This window comes from Galeopterus variegatus, unplaced genomic scaffold (assembly GCF_000696425.1).
Source record: "Galeopterus variegatus unplaced genomic scaffold, G_variegatus-3.0.2 Scaffold1120, whole genome shotgun sequence".
NCBI classification, from domain to species: domain Eukaryota; kingdom Metazoa; phylum Chordata; class Mammalia; order Dermoptera; family Cynocephalidae; genus Galeopterus; species Galeopterus variegatus.
The window spans coordinates 307,086-330,781 of record NW_007727231.1 but is presented as its reverse complement, the minus strand read 5'-3'; the positions used below and the strand labels follow the sequence as shown (position 1 = coordinate 330,781).

Genomic DNA, 23,696 nt, shown 5'->3' with positions numbered 1-23,696 from the left:
GATGTCTTTGAGAGGGGCACACAGAAGGCAAGTGACTGTCATTTGTTAGTGGACTCTGATTCATTTGTTTTTTTTTTTTTTTAATTTTTTTTTTTTAAGATGACCGATAAGGGGATCCGAACCCATGGCCTTGGTGTTATCAGCACCACACTCTCCCAAGTGAGCCACGGGCCGGACCAGACTCTGATTCATTTGTAACCCCGTTGCAGCTATCCAGTTAGAAGACCTCTTTGTAATACTAAATGTTGTGTTTTAAGAGCACATAACCTAGAATCTCTGCAGGTGAAGTTTATGCCCCAACACTGAGATTTAAAGACATCTCGGGTGGAGAATCACTGGTCTACCTCATCCTCCTGTGTACATCCTCTGGAGTGGTCAGTCATGAAGGCTGGGTCACAAAATGAATTTTGAGACTCGGACAAAAGAACAGCAGAGTGAAATATGAGGCCTGAACTGAGTGACAGCATTTCCAGTGAGACTGAAGAAGAGATGCGACAGGTGTCCTGGTGCATCCAGAGGAAACCACGGAGAAGCCTATGAACACCCAGGAGCATTCTGATTGGCTGCCTGACCTTAGGGGGCGGGTCCAGCCGGGGTGACCGTCTTCAGTATGAGAGAAACTGGTCAGCACCTGCTGTAACCTCTGCCCAGACCCACTATCTGGCCCTGCTTTCTTCTCTGACTTGCCAGTCCCTGCCCACACCACCGAGAAAAAAGTCAAATGACACCTCCTCCTCCAGGAAGCCTCCTGACTCTGTCTTCCCTTTCTCACAGCTCTATCTCTCTTTGGTTTATTCTTCCCTCTCCACAAGGGCTTTCCCTCCTGACCCCAGTATACTACTCACTTTGTATCCCCAGTGTCTGGCCTTGCTCCTCCTGACCCAAAACAATGATCAACTATAGAGGAAAGAAAACAAAACAAGTAAGTGAATATTGCCTTAACTTGTAATTTGGACACTCTTATTTTAGAAGGAGTTTTTAAATTTCTCCCATTAAAAAAATCATTTAAAAGATTTCTCTTATTGGACCCCAGGCCCGTGAGAACACTAACAGTGCTCCCATGGACCCACATAGGAGCAAGGGGCCACAGACAACTGAATAAAGGAGTCATTCAGAAGTCAGTGAGTCATTGCAAAGGATCACTGCATGGTCTATCCCATGGGACATGTTTGGAGTGTTGGGGGTGGGGGAGACTGCCCCACCAGGGCAACACTGGCACACTGCATGAACAGCTGATCTGCCCTACAATCAGCACAGGACAACTCAGAGCACACTGGAGATGGTGTATAGATCTGCAGGCGGTGCAGTTCACTGAAAAGACTCACACCCACACCAGAGTTTCCACCCAACCCAGGAGTACTGGTCCTCACAAGACCCAGAAGTACTTAAGAGGTCAACAATTAAAACCTGAGCTGCACAAAAAGCCTTCCCTGGAGAATCAGCAGGAAAGCTGCAATTTAGCTCAACCACAGGGCTCAAGTGCTGGTCCCCACAGGAAGTTCCACCATTTTAGAAGTAAGCAAATGACACCAAGTTAGTTCCAGTGCAGATTTTAAGTGGTGGTGATAGCTAATAATCCAACACAGAATTGAAAGAAAACACAAAAACCACACAGATCAGATACACATTTCTGGTATTCACCAGAAATGTTGTAACACCACCCAAGAAGACCTATAAAACCTAGAAGGACTGTAAGCCCCCCAGGCTCCCAAACTGGGGTGGGGGAGGGCTGATGCTCCATGTTCACATCCAGCCGAGCAAAGACCACTTAGTCACTGTTGGAAGTGCCCTGGGCTCCCAAACTGGGACAATGGGGGGCCAGGGGCGTCAGATATTCCCCCCTGCCGCGATGTTCACATCCATACCAGCTACAACCACCAAGCTGACTCCGGTATTGCCCTGGGCTCCTGAGCTGGGGCAGTCCTCAGTCACACCCTCTAGATGTCTATATCCAGCCCAGCCCTACGACTGGAAGTGCCCCAGGCTCCCCCGCAGGAATGAGGGGGGTGCCATAGGCATTGATCATGCCCACCTTCCTCCTCTTCCCACCCTATCACTCTCCTCCTTCCTGTCTCCCCGTTGCCCTCAACTGCTCTGCAACAACATCTTAGAATGTAATAATAATAATAAATAAATAAAATTTTAAAATGTATTTTATTTTAAACACCGAAAATCATAAAGAAGAAAATTAAAATAAGCCCATTCTGGTGCTCAAAGATAACTGCAGTTATGCACCGTGAAAATGGTTTTACCAAAGTTGGCTTCCAATGGGCTTGTGCAGCTGGGTTTCCCTCCTGCCCTCTGCTGCTGCCCCAGGAGAACGTGCTCTACAGGCTGCTTGTCCCTCCAGCCTGAGAACCCAGCAGAACACAAGAACTGCGGACATGAGCTTGGCCCACAGTCCAGGGCCAAGACCAGGTGACCCACACTCTGAAAAGAGAGAATTTATTGCCTTTCTAAGTTACTGTGGTTGGAGAGCTTTGGAATGTATTCTTATATACTGTTACTATGGTGACATACTAGGTACTATTACTATGGTAATACGTTAGGTACTGTTACTACAGTAATATATCATCGGGGCAGTTTTTCTGAAACTCAGGTCCTGGCTTCTGAGATCCTTCTTTTTTCGTGTTCTCTAATTGTTTCCTGGCTCCCATGTTTACAGATCACATTTGCTGGTCTGTCTCCTTCACTCCAGTATATGTTCTCGTCCCCCAGGGCTTTATTCTTGGATCTTTTCCTTCTCAGTCTTTGCTGTCTTCATAGATAATCCCATCCACTCTCGCAGCTCCTAATAAACCAATGTGCTGGTGACTTCTGAATCCATGTGCAGCCAGAGCCTTCCCTAAGCCCCAGGCCCAAACTATCTGACTCCTGGGCCCCACCCCCATGTATTAGTCTGTTGCTTTTCCTTATAACAAAATACACAGAACTGGATAATTTGTAAGAAAATGAAATTTATTGCTTACAGTTTCAGGGGCTGGGAAGTCCAAAGTCCAGGGAACAAATCTAGAGAAGGTCTTTGGTGGTGACTTTACAGCAATGCAGGAGTCTCACATTGCTGAAGATGGAAGAGCAGAGAGAGCTGACTAACCCCTCATGTGCTCTTGTTTTAAAGCCCTCAGAACCACGCCCCTGACCACTATTATTAATCCATTCACTATGGCATGGTTCTACAATCTTATCACCTTTCCAAGTCTCACCTTTCAGTTAATGGAATAGGACTTCCCACACTCCCAACAGTTACAGTGGTAATTAAGCTTCTAACATTTGAACTTTGGGAACACAATTCAATCAATCCCCAGCATTTTGCCCCTGGCCTTCAAAGTTCATGTTCTTCTCACAGGCAAATACATTCATTTCATCCCCAACGTCCTAACTTATTTTAGCTCAAGACATCCAAAGTCCCATCTGTAAAATCAAAACAAAAAACAAGCTATCTATTTCCAAGACATGACACTGGGATAAACATAGGGTACACGTTTGCATCTGAAAAGGGAGAAATAGGCCAAAAGGAAGGGGTAACAGGTCCTAAGCAAGTCTGAAACCCAGCAGGACAGGCATTAAATCTCAAAGCTGGTGAATCATGTACCTTGGCTCCATGTTCAATGTCTTCTGCATGCTGGTATGGAGGTTGGGTCCCCAAGTCCTTCAGCAGCTCTGATTCTATGGCTTACCTGGTCTCCTTTGATACTTTAGCTCTCATAGGCTGGCTTTGCATGCTGGTAGCTCCACAGGTCTGGGGTCTCCATGCTGATTCTGCTCTCATGGCTTCACTGTGTATGGCACTGATGGGATTTCTCTGCTGCAACTCTGACCCCACATTTCTGCTTGGCATTGCTCTAGTGAAGGCTGTTTGTGGTGAATCTGTCCCCATGACAGATCTCTTCCTGGGCCCCCAAGCTTTTTCATACATCCTTTGAAATCAGGGTGGAGGCTCCCAAGCCTTCAGAACTCTGGCATTCTGAGTCAACAGACCTAACACTACATGGACACTGCCAAGGCTTCTGGCTTGTATTTTCCACAGCTGTGGGTCTAGACACACCTGGGACCAATTCAGCCACCGCTGAGGCAGGTAAATCAACTGGGGTGCTGGTGCTGCTGGAAGTGGCTTCCCGAAGTGGCCCTGGGCAGCAAGTTCATGGAGGGCATCTCAGGTCTGTTCCTTGAGACCATTCTGTCTCCCTAGGCCTTTGAACCTGAAATGGAAGCTTTGGCCCCAGAAGCTTCTGAAATGCCTTCAGGGCCTTTTCCCCTTCTCTTGATAATCCCTTTCTTTTCTACTAATCTTAGTACCATTGCATTTTTCTTCTGAAAATACTCTCTGCTTCTCTACTACCTGGCCAGGCTGCAAATTTTTCAAATCTTTACTCTCTACTTTCCTTTTAAATTCTAGCTTTACATCATGTCTTTTCTGACATAAATCAGCATAGGCTCTTGCAAGTAGCCATACAGTTTCCTTAATGTTTAGCTGCTTAGAAATTTCTTCTGCCAAATACTCTGAGTGAGTACTTTAAGTTCCAAATTCCATAAAATTTGGGGGCATGAACAGAATGCAGCAAAGTTCCTTGCCCGTTCATGGTAATGGCGATCTTTGCCCCAGTTTCCAATAAGTCTCTTCTTATTTCTATCTGAGACCTCAGAATGATCTTTACAGTCCATTCTTCCATAAGCATTCTGGTCAATGCCTTTTAACCAATCTCTAAAACATTTCAAACTCTCCCTGGTTTTCTTGTCTTCTAAATTCCCATCAGCAGCTGGGCTTTTTCTAGCCTGCTCCTTGACATTCTTCCAGACTCTCCTCAACACCCAGTTCCAAAACTGCTTCCACATTTTCAAGTATGTGTTTTAAGCAACACCCTATTTCTTTGCTGCCAATTTTTTTGCATTAGTCCATTTCTATTGCTTATAACAAAATACACGGAACAGATTATTGCTTACAGTTTCAGAGGTTGGGAAGTCCAAAGTCCAGGGAACAAATCTGGAGAGGGTCTTTGGTGGTGGCTCAAGAGCAAGGCAGGGGTCTTACATGGCAGAAGATGGCAGAGCAGGGAGAGCATGTGCCCATGGTTACAGCCACTCAGATCCTGAGCAGACAGAATAAACTGGGGCCTGAGATGCCCCTGGCCATGAACCAATTCCCATACCAGGCACTGACCAAGGTAAGACTGGGCTAACTCAATGCCGGGCTTAAGGCATGGAGACAAGTGAAAGTCCTCAGAACCACACCCCTGACCACCATTGTTAGTCCATTCACCAGGGCATGGTCCTACAGTCTAATCACCTCTTCAAGGCCCTACCATTCAATTACCATAATAGGACTTCCTACCCTCCCAACAGTTACAGTGGAAATTGGGGTTCTAATATATAAACTTTGGGGACACAATTCAATGAACCCAGAGCACCCCAGATGTCCTACAAGGCTTCAAACACAACTTGCCCAAATGGGACTGATCAACTCTGAGACATCCCTGTCTCTGAGCCAGACACAGATACACACACTCACACGCACGCACACATCACTTCTCTCCTACTTTCATCCTTCTCTCAATAAATGGCACCATACAGTCCCTCAGGGACAAAATGTGAGCATCACTGTAGATCCTCCCATTCCCAAACCACTAAGTGCTCTACATGCCACCTCCTCAGCACCACTCAGAAATCTTCTCTGTCACCATCCTGACTGTGTTTGCCTTAGTTCAGGGCTTGTTTATTTATTTTGGCTGAATTCTTGCAACACCCTGATAAACCTCCTTGATCTTAGAGTTTGCCTTTGCAATTTCACCCTCCACAACACAGCCACAATGAACTTTGTAAATAAATATCAGTTCATGTCACTCCTTTAATTATAATTTTTGAAGGCAACTTCCACTGGTCGAGGAAAAAAATCCAAACTGCTCAGTATGACTTAGAGTAGAGAGCCCCTATAATTTACCATTCCACCAAACACACTTTTGAGAGTAAAAGAGGGAGTTATTAAAATTACAACAGGACAACAGATGTAAACCAGGACTGTTCTTGGCAAAATAGAACATGAGGTCACCTTGTCCACAGGCTACTGAGATCTGTTGCCTGCCTGCCACTCTTATCTTTTCTGTCCTTGTGTAGTGGTGTGGGGAAGATAGGATAATTTAGTCAGGCTCCAGCTCAGGTCTGGTTGGGGGTCAAGCAGCACATTCTTAATTCTTTGTAAACAAGTTGTGTGGGTAGAGTTAGTGCACATGTGCACCAATGTATCTTTTTAGTTAATTGCTTTTGTGTGTTCTTCAGTTTGTGAAGCAGAAGCTGGCCTGCAGAGATGGTGTCTAAAAATAGAACATGTTTACTCTGCTGGCAGCTGCCCAGTTTCAGTTTTTCAGGTGGACTTTGCCGGTAGCAGTTGAGTTTTGGAGTTTCTCTTTGTACTGCCTAGGTGTTAGGTGTGTGTGATGAATAAACACTATTCCTTTTTCAACCAAGGCTCCAAGGACCGTTTTGTCCGGTTACCTAGCTGGTAGACCTGCATGTGAAGGGTTCGTGAATGGGTTCGAGGGGTCTGTGAGCACCAGACCCAGTCCTAGCTCTACAAGTGGGAAGTTAGAAAAAGATAAGAGTGGGAAGAGGAAACCTGGTTATTTGCATGTGGGAAAACTGGTTTCGTGAGGACGAGCGCAAGTTCTTGTGCAAAAATGGCCACCGAAGACAAAATTCAAGACAGGGACTCTGCCCACATGTTGGGCACCATTCAGGTGGACCAATGAGCTCCCCCACCAGCTAGGGCACCAATCAGCAGAGACTACACTTAGGGCTCAGCCAATGACCAAAATAAACTAATCCAGCTGGGGAGACTTAAACACCTGGGGATATAACTCTGGGGGCTATGGAGCCACTCTCTCTCGCCGGAGCCCGCTCCATCTTCTCAGGTGTGTATTCTTGCTTTGATAACTCACTTTGCTAGATTAAACTGTCCTCTGCTTTTCACCTCTGGAATGTCTCCTCCAATTCTTTGTTCCAGACATTGAGAATCCAGACTTAGCCAGTGGAACTCCTCAATGTCCCTTAAAACTTGTTCTACAGTTTGCACCCTAATTCCAGACCTGCTTCTTCCCAAAGAGGCCAGACCATTTTATGGGTTCAGCCTCTCCCCTCTGCCTAGAATAGCCTCACACAGGATCCTCCCACCTTCATCTCCCTTCTGTGGAAATCACCTATTTGTGTTTCAGACTCAGCTCAAGTCCTTTATTTCCCTTCTGCATCTATCCCCAGCAGAGCAGGTTACCCCGCGATTGATGCTATCACCGTGCCCTGGAAAATGGTAACATAGTGGACTCGGATGTGCCACCACGATCACTTCTCAGGAATGAAAGACGCATTGACCCCAGCTGCTGGGACTGTTGCTGCCACAAGGCTTTCAGGATCCCCACTTCTCTGAATACTGCCTCCGTCAATCCAAGGTCAGACACCTGTCCCAGGAAGCCCCCACCCAATGACCCATCAATGCAGGGGTTTAACTGTCAGCACCCCTGTCCCGGGTGAACATCTCTGAAGTTCCTCCGTCATTACAGAGCTCCCTGTGGGTGAGCGGAGACACTGACGCCACCTCCTCCGTCTGCCCACTCCTGATTCCTTCTCTTCCCTTTTCTCCCACCGGTGTCGCTCCCACGGCTGTCACTGGAAAGCCCCTCCATGCTCATCTCCACTCCAGAGGACCCTCCAAAGGAAGCCCCCTGTGGAGAGGACGCTGTTGGTGTCACACACTCAGCACCAGGCACTGGGCGGGGACAGAGAGGCAGCACCACGTTACTGAATGGAAGGGGACAGGCAGAAGTTCACTCCCTAAGACAACACTGGAGTAGGTAAGGCTCTCATTACAACTGGACATTATTTTGTTTTTCTCCTTATTTCTGTCTATCTTACCACATTTTTGTCCTTGCTATGCCATGTGCGTATTTACCTGTTAACTAATTTTCATCTCCTTTTCTTCCTTCCTCTGCTCTAACATGGGACATGTTGGTGGCAGATGACTTTATGATTCTGGTCAGAGAGTGTAGAATGTAAAACCAGGATCAGGATGAGAGCCGGGGTGATTCTGGACTGGGACTTGGAGGAGTGACTGAGGAGATTTTGAAGGGTCCCTCTGAGGAGAACAGGCGAGTGGGGGTTTCAGCTGTGTGAAGGACACTTGAATTATGTTAAGGCACAGCCTAACTTTTCAGGAGGGTAAATTTTGGGGGAAAGGTGTGTATGTTCATGTTGCCAGCCAGATGATGACTCTACTGGACATTTGTTTGACTTTTTGGCTTCCCGGCATCTGAGCCCACTTCTAAGGTTGGTGGAATTTCCTAGTTTATGGCTCTGTTTGGAAAAGAATGCCTTCCATTATAGAAGTCAGTACGCTAGATGCCTGCCTCTGAGCCTCCCCGTCAGCTAGAATGCAGACATGTGACTTGCTCTGCAGATCAGATGCACCTGCCAAATCTTTGACACAGAGAAGAGGAGCCCAGGAGGAACTTTCTTTAGTAGTGATGGCAATTGCAGTGAGATGGTCTCTGGAGTAGGGACAGAAGCACAGGTGGTAGCAACCAGTGTCCGTGACAGCTGCATTGAAATGCAAGTAGCAGGGCCGGCCTGTGGCTCACTCAGGAGAGTGCGGTGCTGATAACACCAAGGCCATGGGTTCGGATCCTATATAGGGATGGCCGGTTCACTCACTGGCTGAGCGTGGTGTTGACACCACCAAGCCAAGGGTTGAGATCCCCTTACCGGTCATCTTTAAAAAAAAAAAAGAAATGCAAGTAGCAGCAGCATCAGTGTCCTAACTAGCTGGTTCTGATCATGATTTGCGCCACTGTTACTGATGAGTGGTCTTCTAAACCTGGTTTATTATTTCTCCAGAGAAACAGAACCAACAGAAAATACGTGTGTGTGTGTGTGTGTGTGTGTGTGTGTGTATCTCCATACACTCATATATTTATGGAGAGAGAGGGAGCAAACACAATATTTTGAATTCTCAGGAGTTGGCACACATGATTGTGGAGGGTTGGCAAATCGAAAATCTGCAGGGTAGACCAGCAGGCTGGAGACCTATGGAAGAGTTGATGGTGTGGTTTGAGTCTAAAGCCAAGCTCCTAGCAGAATCCCTCTTACTAGGAAGAAGTCTCTTTTTCTATTTAGGCCTTCAACTGATTGGAAAGGCCCACCCACACTATGTACGGTAATCTGTTTTACTCAGTGGCTAATTATATAAATGTTCATCTCATCTAAAAAATACCTTCACAGAAACATCTAGAATATGTTTGACTGAATATGTTGTTACACTGGCCAGGACAAGTTGTCACATAAAATTCACCATCGTACCTGTCTATCTAGCTTTCTAGTGATTTGGAGAGTTGCTCAATATGTATATATATTTTTTGGCACCAGACTGAGGAAACATGCTGGAATATAGCCCATCACCAGGAAACAACTCAACCACAGAACTAGAAAACCATAAGGGTTTTCTCCAGCTTATATCTTCACCTCTCTGTGTATTTGCTTCTTTGGCTCCTCTCTCAGACCATGGGATGCAAATGGGGCAGCAGGAGATGATGGACTGATGCATTCCAGCCAACCCACATGGTGACAGGGATGGGCCGTTCCCCATTCCCAGTTCCAAATACTCTGATCCAAGCAGCCATGTGAAGAGTTATGGATGTTTTATAAACATGAATCCTGGGACCCTGCCACACTGTGACTATGTGGATTACAGAGTTCCATTCCAAGAAAAGGTTAAACTATGTGAGTTGAAGAGACTTCCCAAACTGTGTCTACCCTAAGGGCCTGGTGCTTTTAAACCACAGCATACTGGGCTCTCGAGACAATGTCCCTTTGATTCAGGATACCCTTTAACCCAAACATATCCATGGGTTGAGCCCATCTCAGTAATGTGCTGTTAACATTCCCATCTGTAACTGGAGAAGATGCAGCATCACTCATCTTGTCTGAGGATAACCAGACATAAGAAAGCAAGTGTTACAGAAGGTACAAGAATATCCCCAGGTCTGAACAAAGCAATTAACCAGAAAAAAAATCTAATGACCAAATTTCCACACCTATGGACACAGGCCAGATCACCAAGGTGATGAGACATGAAGTTCCAGGGGATTTTGTCTGGAATTAGTCTCCATCCAGGTGGCTTCATTTCTAATATTTTTAAGTTTTAACCCAAGAGTTACACCTAAACATTAGATGCTACTCTATCTCATCATTATTTGGTCCAAAGGGACCCAAAGTGGGTGAGACAATCATTATCTTTTTGTCTCTGAGGGAATCTAGTCCTCATGGCCAAGGAGGCTCCTGTAAACACTTGCTCTGTGATTGCCCAATGAACCACACACGTGTAAACCATGAATCCCTGCTCCTCCCTCAGCCAGAACCTGCCTGTCATTCTAGGACAGTCCAACCTCTGCTATAAAGAGAAGCACTGGGCAGTTGTGCAGAGGTGAGAACACCTGACAGCAGGAGCACCAACCTCCTCCAGGTGAGGTGCAGCCACGGAGACATCGATACTTGTCTATTAAGATGTGATGTTCTTTTAGAAACCTCCTTTCCTACAACTTCCAGATACAGGTAGTCATAGAAAAACCCATAAATGTATAAGTGTTCAATTGAGATTAACCCAGTAATAACCAACTGTTTTCTTGTCTCTTTATAAGTTACTGATGAGTTGGGTGTGGGGGGAGTGGGGTACTGATAAATGTAAGCAGAGACACACATAGCAGAGTCAGGCTGTGTATATGTCTGTGAGTTTTTCAACATTAAATATAGAAAATAAGAATCAATGAGTCCAGCAAGAAAAGCATTAGAACTGAGCATTAGAATCTGGAAGTGCAGGTGGAGTGGGCACATCCTGTTTCAGCAGCTCTATAAAGTGATTTGTACATGTGGTCCTGCCTGGAGCCTGATGGCATCTTAATTGGTCATGTCTAGGTTTCTGAATTTGCTGCCCTCTGTTCCGCCAGCTCAGAGCCATGAAAGGGCCAAACCAGTCGAGCGTCTCCGAGTTCCTCCTCCTGGGACTGTCCAGGCAGCCCCAGCAGCAGCAGCTCCTCTTCGTGCTCTTCCTGAGCATGTACCTGGTCACGGTCCTGGGAAACCTGCTCAGCGTCCTGGCCATCAGCACTGACTCCCGCCTGCACACCCCCATGTACTTCTTCCTCAGCAACCTGTCCTTTGTGGACATCTGCTTCGCCTCCACCGCCGTCCCCAAGATGCTGGCCAATCACATACTTGGCAATCACAGCATCTCCTTCTCTGGGTGTCTCACACGGATGTATTTCGTGTTTGTCTTTGTGGGCATGGACAGTTTCCTCCTGGCTATGATGGCCTATGACCACTTTGTCACCATATGCCACCCCTTACATTACAGAACAAAGATGACCGATCAGCTCTGTGCCCTACTGTTCGCTGGATTGTGAGTCATTGCCAATCTGGTTGCCCTTCACACACCCTGCTGATGACTCAACTCTCCTTCTGTGCAGACAACATGGTCCCCCACTTCTTCTATGATGTGAATCCCCTCCTTAAACTCTCCTACTTAGACACACAGCTCAATGAGCTAATGATTCTTACTGAGGCTGCCCTGATCATGATCACCCCATTTGTTTGCATCCTGGCTTCCTATGTGCACATCACCTGTGCTGTTCTGAGGGTCCCATTCACATGGGGAAGGTGGAAAGCCTTCTCCACCTGTGGCTCCCACCTGGCTGTGGTTTCCCTCTTCTATGGCACCATCATCACTGTCTATTTCAACCCTTCATCCTCATACTCAGCTGAGAAAGACACTGCGGCTACCATGATGTATATACAGTGGTGACCCCCATGCTAAACCCCTTCATCTACAGCCTGAGGAAGAGGGACTTGAAAGGAGCTCTAAGAAAAATGGTTAACAGGAAGACATGTTCATCCTGATAAAAGCAACATGGACCTATCCATCATTCCCAGGTATGGTAACCTTTGCCGACTCTGAAATGTAGCAATCTGTATGTCACAGTGTCATCGAGGAAGTTAGAATAAATACCTTCAGTAGATACTTATTAGTGACCTCTGACTTAATATAACCCTGCTCTCTTAAATAGGTATTTGTTTCTAAATACTACATTTTAAATTCCTTTACATAAAAGATGAGTTTTTCCTTTCTACATGATCACATAGAAAGGCTACATGTTACAAATATTTTTGCACTTTCCTTTTGGAAATGCTCTCAGAATCTACAGCAGTGGCTTCCAATCCTGGTTGCTTGTTAGTATTACTTGGGAAGCATTGAAAATGCTTATACTGTTGCTTGAGTAGTCCTCAGCCAGTTAAATCAGAATCTCTGGGTGGGACCTGGGCATTGGGGTTTTTTCCTCTTTAAGTTACCCAGGGAGTTCTAACATCCTTTCTAACAGTCATGCTGCTTTGAATATCCTTTATCACTGCTCATCATGAAGAACAAGCCTGAAAATCCTCAGAGTAAATCTGAGTTCTAATGTGGGTAAAACAAGAAAAGGTGAAATAGCCACTGGACCAGAAGCCTGGTCCTTTTGCCATAATTTACATTCCTGGGCCTCACCTGGAATCTCAAGAACGCTTCATAATTTTTAGTGTCTCATCATCCAATTTGACTGCCTTACGTCATGGAGGCCTATTTAGTGTGAGGTGTGCCTTTGATTCTGAAGGCACAGATTAACATTTACTGTTCTGTCTGTGCAGGATGCTTTGCCTGTCCTCTCCCTGGATAGCAAACCCTCCCTGAGCCTTCAAGAGCCATAGAGCTGCAACGCCTCCTGCTCTGTGATGCCTTTGCTGATTCCTGTAGGTTGAGACCAGCATTCCCACTCCTTGGTTCCACAGAAAACTCCTCTTTGAGTTACTATACATGTGACGCCATCTAGTCTGCTTATTGCTCCTTCCTCTCCCTACTCCTTTATCCTCAAGGCACGCGGGACTCTCAGATGTACACTGTGGGACTCTCAGACATACACTGTGAACTTTGGATGTCCTGTGCAGAGCTTGGCTCCTGACACAAATTACTTACACAACCTACTTGTACTGAATAAGTGAACAAATGAACATCGGCTTAACCTCCCATTTGACATACTTAAATGGGCAAGAGGCTTTAGAAGTTTTGGGAATCACAATGCAATATTCACACTCTGTAAAAGATTTTTAAAAATAAGGAAGAAAATTTGAATAACCTGTAAAAACACTGTTAAAAATATGTGAAAATAATTTTAACCAAAGTTGACCTCAGGGTATCTTTACAATTTTGCATCCTGATTTTCCCAGTTACCGTTTCCCATAATCAAATACCCTAAAAATGTGATATTGATGGTTTTATGGTATTTCATAATATGGGTGTATTATAATTTATTTGGTTAATCCCAACTTTGAGCAGATTAAATTCCCAAGTGTAAACTACATTGCAGCAGACATCAGTCTCGCACAACTTTATCTGCTTCTATTCACATTTCCAGATGACCAGCATGAACCACTTTGACAGCAGGGGGAAGAATTGGGTCATATTTCTTTATTCAGGTATTTCCACCCAGATCCACTGGCCTTTATTATCATGGAGTTCCCACATTTTCGCTTGCTGACAAAGGATCTCAAACCTCATTCATCCAATGGAGTCAGCCATGCTCAAGGTTCATGAGTGTCATATGTTCTCCTGGGGATTGTGCATGTTCTACCCTTAGTAGTCCCTTTAATCCTTTCTTTGCTTAAATTCTAATTGTTCAATAATAAAATTTAGTACCTGGGCTTTCTTGTGGTTTGAACTTGTCAGGTAAGTATCTGTCTATTCTCTCCAGTGCTATCTGAGTTGTGTGACTTAAGAAATGGGTTCTAAGGATGGCCAGTTAGCTCGGTTGGTTAGAGTGTGGTGCTGATAACACCAAGGCCCAGGGTTCGATCCCTGTACCAGCCAAAAAAAAGAGAAATGGGTTCTAAGTGTCACGGGTTTCTTTTAATATCTTTCCTGCTGTATCTATTTCTGATAGAGAGAAAAAACTAGAGTCCAGACCCTCTCTTGGAAAGAAGAGTCTGCCTCCACCTTACACTCATTCTTAAAAAAAACCTTTTCCTGATTATTCATCCTTTTTATAGAAATTTTTAGAAAATGCAGAAAATTATAAAGAAGAAAGTCTAGGCTGGCCAATTTGCTCAGCTGGTTAAAGTGCAGCCTTATAACACCAAAGTCACGGGTTTGGATCCCCATATTGGCCAGCCACCAAAAAAAATAATAATTATAAGTCGAAACTTCTAATAAACCCATAATTCAATAAAATCTCTATCAATAGCTTTTGTATCTCTATTGTCTTTTTTCTTTGCACATATAATCAATATATTTGTATTTATACATTTGCAAATTTAGTTTATATTCTATGTAAAATTTTCTGCTTTGGGGGGTTTAATGTTCATTTTATAAGATTTTACCTCTATTATTAAAAGTTCTACAAAACCCATTTTTAAAAATACTATAATGGAGCTCTTAAAGATCTGAGTAATCATACATGGTCATTGTAGAAAATTTGAGGGAAGAAACAAAAATTATAGAGAACTGAAGATCACACATAGGCACATTATCAAGATATTATCTCCACGACTTTCTGCATTTTAAAACTTCTTTTAAAAAAATGATGTCATTCAATACACTTATTTAACATTTGTGGTGAGTATGGAGATGTGCTGCCCAATCCCCCCCTGCAGGAAGGTATTGTTGTCTTGATGTCTGCAGATAATCTCTCATTGGCAGCTTCTTCTGGGATGGCCTCACAGCGGAGAGGGGACTCACTGGAGTTCATGCCACTCTCAGGTGGAAAACATCCAGTGACTGATCCAGGGAGGAATAAAGGCCCTGACATTTCAGCCTGGCCCAGGACAATTCTGATGGAGCATATAATCTCCATGGCTGCATCCCATTCCACTTTTCCCACTGCCCAATCCCACTTCCGTGTCCTTGTCCCCCATCCTCCCAGGTGTTGATGGCTATTAAATATCTCATATCCCAAACTCTGCCTTAGCATGTGCTTCTGGAGAACCCAATCCAAAACAACATTTTTTTTTTGTCTTTTTCCGTGTCCGGCAACGGATCGCAACCCTCAGTGTCGCCCCCGTACCAGACCGGGACCGGCAACGGGATCGCAACCCTCGGTGCTGCTCCCGTGCCTCGCTCAGCCAGTGAGCGGGAACCGGTCTGTATGTGGGATCCGAACCCTCGGCGGGAGTGCCGCTGCACTTCCCAAGCGGCGCACTATAGCAGTGCGCCACCGGGCCGGCCCCAAGACAACATTTTGATAATAGTAACAACAGCATTACGGCAATGAAAAGTAACAGTTACACCATGTTGCCTGAAAATACTAGAGTCTAGTCCATTTGCCACATTAGCAACCATTCATTGAAAACATCACTTAATATTTTATTTGGCAAGAAAATTTTTGTAAAAGGCAACAATGCTATCCAGTCATTTTGTTTGATTTTCTCTGTGCACTGGCATTATTACCATTAGTTTCTTTTTAAGACTCATTACTCCACTAACTTCTTCATCACCATTCTCTGCTTGTTTCCTGTCTCCTTGCTCTGTTTGTCACCTCCTCCTCTTCTGTCACCCCCTATGTTCCTCCTGGGTTTTATTCTTGGATTTCTTCCTTCTCACTTTATACTCTCCCCCAAACCAATTACATCTACTTTCATGTCTAAATAAATCTGTATACTGGTGACTTCTGAATCCATATCTGTCAGACCTCCTATTAACCTGTAGGCCCATAATGTTCCACTCCTAGACCCCTTTACCTGAATGTCTTATATGGGTTCACACTCAACATTTCTTAAATGGAACCCATCATCTCCCCAGGGCCACCATCAGCACCACAACCCATCCCAACATGCGCAAACACACCATATACTTCTCTCCTGCCTATGTTGCCTATTTCAATGAATGGTTTCACCAAGTTGCAATTCCCCTCCTCTCTCCCTCATTCCATATGTCCAATAAGTCACTAAGTGCTCTGCCTTCTACCACCTTATCATTCCTCAAAATTATTCCCTCCGTAGTGAATAGAATTGTATTCCCCCAAAATATATGTTCAAGTCCTTACTCCCAGTACCTATGAATGTGACATTATTTAGAATAGGGTCTTTGCAGATGTAATCAAGACGAGGTCATATGGGATAAGGAGGGCCCTACTAAAATGACTGCTGTCTTTATAAGAACAGGGAAATTTGGACACATAGACACATAGAGAGGAGAATGCCATGCAAAGACACGAAGACACAGAAGACACCCTGGGAGAATGACATGTGAAGATGGTGGCAGAGACTGAGGTGATGCCTCTACAAGCCAAGGAACACAGGGTTCCTGACAGCCACAAGAAGCTAAAAGAGATACACTGAACAGATTCTCTCTCAGAGCCTTCAGAAGGAACCAACCTTGCTGACACCTTGATTCCAGACTTCTAGCCTCCAGAACAATGAGACAATAAATTTCCGTTTTTTAAAGTCATCCACTTTGTTATGACAGGCATAAGAAGCTAATATTTTGTTTGGTACTTTGTTATGACAGACATAGGAAACTAATACATCCTCCCAATAGAATTGCTTGCCTTGTCTTCCCATGTGTCCTGCACAACCTGCTAGGGCTCTTGTTTGCATTCTTCTTAGATCTTCCGCCATGAGCTTATAAGGCCCTTGAAAGAAGAACTAGGTCATTATTCACATTTGTACACTCAAGTGTTAAGCACTGGATCTGGCTCATGTAAAGTGTGTAATGTTTCGTCAATAATGAATAAATAGCAGGAGTCAGTGACCTCAGGCCTTTATCTTGTGGTTTTCTCCTTGTCTCCCCCACCCGCAACTAGGCTTTGGCTTCATGAGTTCGGGGACCCAGTCTCATCAGCAGTATCTGGAATGTACTACTGCTCAACAATTATCGGTTGCCTGAATAAATGATTATATGAATGAATCAATATGATGGGGTAGTCAGCGGCAGAGAAAGATGAAAAAGCTTCTTAAAGGAGGTGATGGATTTGGCTTAGCTCTCTATCACCTTGTACCACAACTGCTAAGCCATATTAAAGCCTCAGGCAAAAAGAAAAATGTGTACTCCTACACATATGATTTATTTTATTTTTATTTTTATTTTTTTTACACATATGATTTAATATTTTTTTAATTTCTTTTCCCCCGGGACATTTAAAGGAGTTGAAAAATACTAAAAAACTAAAAAGTAGGTATATTAAAACCTGATTATTTTAAGCTTCAATATTTTATTTATACCGAACCCTTATATTTAAAAATATTATTTTCCTAGCTCTAGTGGAAGCAAACATTAATAATATTTTCAAAATCTACTTCTTCGCATATCTTGATAGAAAGAATTGCCATATTTGACAATCTCCCTTGAACAAGTGAAGATCTTAAACATGAAATTAACTTCCACCTTATTGGTCTCTGAAATTTTGATATTTTGTTCATAGTTTTTTTTTCGTTAATTTTGCTTTTAGAAAAATATTGCATTATAATATTATTTATCTTGATTACTAAGTTTTTTGGGGGAGCCCCTTAAACTTCGCACGTCCACTTCTGCCTTTGCAGTACCAGGAGTCTCCGCCTGCGAAAGACATTTTCCAGCAAGAGGACCAGCCCAGGCCAATCCACCAGGCGCAGGCGCACAGGTGCAGGGCGGGACGGGCAAACCCAGAGGTTCCTTTTCCCGAGAGCACTACACATGCCCTTAAACGGGACCAATCAGAGGCTGCGTTGCCCGGCTCTCCTTGCCCCGCCTCCTGAAGGTCTCTCTTTAATTATCCAATAATAGACTATTTTCCCGGCTGGTGCCCTTCCATCCAATCAGATGGGGAGGCGGGGCCTCAGCTTGGAGCTGTCTCCGTGAGGAGGTGGCGGCGCCATCTTTTACCGGAAGTACTGCATGCTGGGGACCCCCGCATACGGTGGGGGTTCTGCTTTGCAGCCTCTGGTTCTTTTACCTCAAGAAGGCAGGAAGAGGTACCCCCGGGTCGGTGCCCACCAAACCTGGACAACTAGTGGGTCCATGAGCCCTCCCCACTCCACCTGCTGGGGGTCCTTTAAGCCTCTGCCAGGCTAAATTAGAGTTAGGATGGGTTACCAGGTGTTGGGGATTCCCATGTCCTACTTCATGGTGGGGACTGATGGAGATCAAGGTCTGACTTCCGATCTGGATATTCTTTTCAAAAGGCGAGATTGGCTGGGGAGCCGGCTGAGCATAAACGGGTGTAGATGGCTCAGGCCCTTCTCAGAGTAAGGAAGGGCTCATCTTCCCCTAAGGCTAAGCTCTTGCTACTCACAGTCTGAGAACAGGCATCTCCTTTGTGATTATTAAAAATGCACAATCTCAGGCTCCATCCCAGACCTCCTGAATAAGAATCTTTGTTTTAACAATACCCCCAGGTGATTTCTGTGCATGTTCATGTTTCAGAATCGCTGCTTTAAGCTTCTCAAGATTTAGTCTAGGAGACAATGTTGACATCTGCATTGGCTCACAGATGGCAGCCTATATTGCAAACCAAACGGAGATACTAAGGTTTGAGCCTTGCAAGTCAGACTCAGGATCTTTATGACATCTCAGGCATCACTTTCCACTTAATTGGAATGATATAACGAAAGTGATCATGTAGGATGATATAGGTGGAAACCTATGGTGAACGTGGTTACCTGGAAGGTGTAGAAGCACTCAGGAAAGGGTAAACAATGTACACTAAGAGGTGCTCAATCAACCTGAGGTTGAAAGACTGATAGAATGTGTATTCGGGATGGATGGGTTTGTTCAACAACATGGCATTCCACAGACATGGTCTCTAACCAAGGAACTCACCTGATAGTAAAAGGGACATGGTAGCCAGTTGCCAAGATGGCCCCCAATGATCCTAGCCTTGTATAATACTTTCCCACATTGAATTGGGCTGACTCTGTAAGCAATAGTGTGTGTAAGAAACTATGGTGTGTGACTTCTGGAGCTAAGTCTTAAAATATATTGTGGCTTCCATCCTGCTCTCTTGACTCACTTGCTCTGGGGAACCATCTGTCTTGTGTGAGGACTATCAAATTAGCTCTGTGGAGAGGTCCATGTGAAGAACCGAGGCTTTCTACAAATAGCAATGTGAAGGAGCTATCTCAGAAGCCGACCCTCCAGCCTCAGTGAAGCCTTCAGGTGACTGAGTCCCTGCTGACAACTTTACTGCAATCTCATGAGAACCCCGATCCAGACCCATTCAGCTAAACCACTACCAGATTTCTGACCAACAATATCTGTGTGAGATAAATGTTTACTGTTTTAAGTTGCTAAGTTATGGAATAATTTGTTACGCAACAATAGATGACTAGTACAAGGGGTCTGGTGTCCATGTGATTCATTGGTATTTACTTGTACATCATCATCAGAAACACCCGACTTTATGGAATAGTAAAATGGTCTTTTAAGGACTCTGTTTTGGCACCATTTATTCTATAACTCTAGGGTGCCATTTCACAGGATACAGTCTAAAATTCATACGTTCTTTCAGCCAGGAATTTATGGGTCAGAGAAACAAGGGGTACAAACAGATACATTTTCTTGTAATACCTAATGATCTACTTGAAAATTTTTCTTCTTATCCCAGCATCACTGGGCTCTGCAGAGACTTCTTGCTGGCCAATTTGGGCTCCATTTATTACTTAGTAAACTGACCAAAGATGGGATTCTAATATTGTTATGACTTAGGCTACCAATAAAAAAAAGTTTTGCTGCTACACAATGGTAGCAGAGAGGACTATGGATAGAAAGATCTCCTTGAGAAGGTTCTGGAATTGCCATGTTAAGTGATGTCAGTTAATGAAAGCCTAGGCAGGACTACAAGGGTACTTCAAAAAGTTAATGGAAAAATGGAATTAAAAGATGTCATGAATATTTCCATGGACTTTTTGAAGACCCCTTCGTGTAAGGAGGTCAAATCTCTCTGACATGGAAGTTTGGGGTTACTATATCAATAAAACAAAACCAACCTTGAGTAACTAAGATACTGGGTAAAGACAAAGGGAATATGAATTAGATTGTAGATAAGGAAAATTATTACTATCAACCAAGGGTTCATGGCTACCTTCAGAAATGAAGACTACAGCATCTTTTCATATTTCCTTCTTTCCTTTGTTGTATGTGAATATACATATAGTTGTGTCTGTGTATATATATATATATATATATATATATATATATATATATATATATATATGTATGTATGTATGTATTTTAGTTTGCTCTCCTTTTCTCTTCCTTTCTCAGTGTTTTACGTGCACATAGGATGTGTAGTTATTGGTTAGCTTTCATTGATTTAGAAATTCCAGAATGTCATGATGGCATCATGACTGGAATAGAGGAGGTCCTGCTTGTGGACCTGGATGCAGTAACTGACAGGATTTTGAGTTGTTCCCCTGTTGTGTGAAGGAGAGTTGCATTATGATAGGCCATGGGATTTCTTTTATACTGAAGGGTAAATTGGTAACGGGGTTATTATGCAACTGGAGGGGTAGATTCTAGTGGGCATTTAGCATGCCTTTTGGCTTCCCAACTTCTGCAACCCCTTCCAAAGCTTATGTAATCCCCTACCTCATAATTCATGGGAAAAGAGCTTACTTCTTTGTCCTGTAGGACGAATATCCTGGATAACTGATTTCCCAGTCCCTCTTGCAGCTAAGATGTGGGCATGTGACAACCCATCAGATACCCCTGACTCAGCCTTTTATACAGAGAAGGGGAGACCAGGAGGAACTATTTCTGGTAGTGGCAGCCATTGCAGCAAGATGGTTTTCTGGAGGAGCAGTGGTGGCAGTGCTACTGGTGGCATCCCATGTCCAGTAACAGCTGTGTCAAAGCTATGAACCACAACATTTATGCTTTGAGGTACAGCATCAACATTGGTACACTGATCAGACCAGTTCTGTGGCAGCTGCAGACCACTGTAGCTGCTGCATGGTCTTCTGAGCCTATTTCTCCAGCTGCCCAGTGTTTTTGAAAGATATCCCTTATCATTTTCATGAAATCCTTTTCTGCTTAACTTAGGACGACTTGGTTTTTGTTATTTGCAACTAAGAATTGTGGGTGAGGCAAGAATGAAGCAAATTATCACAAAATGACTTGAATCTTGAACTGGACAGCCACCAGTACTTCCTCCAGCTCATCTCCACTTCTCTGTGTTTACATTTTTTAAAATTGTATCTATAGACTTTCAATTCTTCATCTATGAGTCAACCAGGAGAGAGTTGCAAGCTTCTGTATTTACACGTTATAGGCTAAATCATACTGAGAATGACCTGCAGGCCCTCAGTCCCAGTTCCAAGTTCCCTAGTCCAATCATGAATTTTCACTGGGGTGGGGGTGATGGAGTATAAATTGGGACTGCTGGAGCCCACACTCCTGAGGGTCTATGGATTAGGGAGCCAGAAAAGTGTGTCCCATGGTGAGCTGGGAAGACATCCCAAAAGAAGTCTACTGTAGGAGCATGGAGTTTCTCTATCATGACATGCTGTGAACTCTATGATATATCTCTTCCTCCTAATTACAAAAAAAGTTATCCTTTGCACGAAATGCTTTAAAGGATTAAGCACAAATCAGTAATGCGACTCCTCCCCCTCCCCCTGCATGCCTATCTGCAAATAACTAACTATGTAGTAAATTGCCAGATATGAAAAAACAAAAACAAAACAGAGGGGCTCACTCAGATAGCACTGCAGTAACCCCAGTTTCTGAGATAAGAAAGTAAGAAGAAAAATCTTTTAATAACTGACTTTTCAAACCTATAAACATAAACCCATATCAGCAAGGTGGTGCAATTGGAAGTCTCGAGGAATTTTCTCTGGGACTTGTCTCCATCCAGATTGCAATATCTCCAAGTTCTGACCCAGGAATTAGATAATGTACTTTGTCATTGTTGGGTCTACAGGGATCAGGAAATAGGTGGGACAATTATTTTCTGCTTGTCTCTAATGAGACTCTCAGGGAGTCTAATCCCAGTGGCCATGGAGGCTACTGTAAATACTCGTCTGTGATTCTGCAAACATCCTTCCTGCACAGGGGGCGAAGGCTATGAACATCTGCTCTTCACTTGTGCAGGTATTGCCTGTATTTCCAAGACTTTCCAATCCTAAGAATAAAGGGAATCATTGACCAGTTTCTTCAAGGTGAAGAAAACTTGATAGTAACAGTATCAAATTTTCCCAGGTAATATTATAACAGTGTACTTTGATGAACCCTCTTTGCTAAATATTCCACATCCAGGGAGCAACAGTAAAAGCCATCAGCTGGAGCTTGAAATAAACACAGTAATAATCAGCTATTTCTCTTGTTTCTGTGAGCTACTCAGGAGTAGGAGAAAGCCTGGGAATGTCAAAAGAGACCTACGTGATCACAGAGAAGGGCTGTCTATGTGCCTCCGTGTTGTTTTAACGTTATATTTTATAAAATTAAAAGAATGAGTCCAGTGGTACCAGCACCATCAAGGACTGGGAGCTGGAAGTTGGGGATGTAGGGACCATGGGGAGATCCTGACTGAACAACTCTGACAGGTTTTGTTAACATGACTGTGGCCGGAGCTTCTTGTTGCATCCAAATCCTCTTCCACATTTCTGACCTCTGCCTCTCTTCTCTGAATCTGGGCTCAGAGCCATGAGAGGGACAAACCAGTCGAGCGTCTCCGAGTTCCTCCTCCTGGGACTCTCCAGGCAGCCCCAGCAGCAGCAGCTCCTCTTCGTGCTCTTCCTGAGCATGTACCTGGTCACAGTCCTGGGAAACCTGCTCATCGTCCTGGCCATCAGCACTGACTCCCGCCTGCACACCCCCATGTACTTCTTTCTCAGCAACCTGTCCTTTGTGGACGTCTGCTTCTCCTCCATCACCGTCCCCAAGATGCTGACCAATCACATACATGGGAGTCAGAGCATCTCCTTCTCTGGGTGTCTCACACAGATGTATTTTGTATTTGTCTTTGTGGACATGGACAATTTCCTCCTGGCTGTGATGTCCTATGACCGCTTTGTTGCTGTATGCCACCCCTTACATTACACAACAAAGATGACCCGTTAGCTCTGTGCCCTGCTGGTCAGTGGATCATGGGTCATTGCCAACCTGGATGTCCTAGTGCACACCCTGCTGATGGCTCAACTCTCGTTCTGTGCAGACAATGTGATCCACCACTTTTTCTGTGATGTGACTCCTCTCCTGCAACTCTCCTGCTCAGACACACAGCTCAATGAGCTGTTGATTTTTATCGATGCAGGGCTAATAATGATTTCCCCACTTATTTGCATCCTGGTGTCATACATCCTTATTGCTTGTGCTGTCTGGAGAGTCCCATCCACAAAGGGAAAATGGAAAGCCTTCTCCACCTGTAGCTCCCACCTGGCTGTGGTCTTCATCTTCTATGGCACCATCATATCTCTGTATTTCAACCCTTCATTCTCCCACTCATCTAATAAAGATATAGCAGTTGCTGTAATGTTCACAGTGGTGACCCCCATGCTGAACCCTTTCATCTACAGCCTGAGGAACAAGGACATGAAAGGGGCTATTAGAAGAGTGGTTTCCATGAAATTTTTTTCTACCCAATAATGATATGGGCTAAGAAAATCATGGAGAGAACTACTTCCAAGAAAATCCTATTTGTTTTTCAACTATGTAGAATGTACCATTT

At 44.3% G+C, this 23,696-nt stretch overlaps 1 protein-coding gene across 1 annotated transcript; it reads left to right on the top strand.

Annotated features, from left to right (window-relative positions):
• The first annotated feature begins 10,988 nt into the window (after nucleotides 1-10,988).
• Nucleotides 10,989-23,089, top strand: LOC103592300 (olfactory receptor 1F1-like). The gene is given in 3 exon segments (XM_008574961.1): nucleotides 10,989-11,412; nucleotides 11,415-11,492; nucleotides 22,680-23,089. Coding segments are annotated over 3 exon segments (912 nt in total).
• The last annotated feature ends 607 nt before the right edge of the window (nucleotides 23,090-23,696 follow it).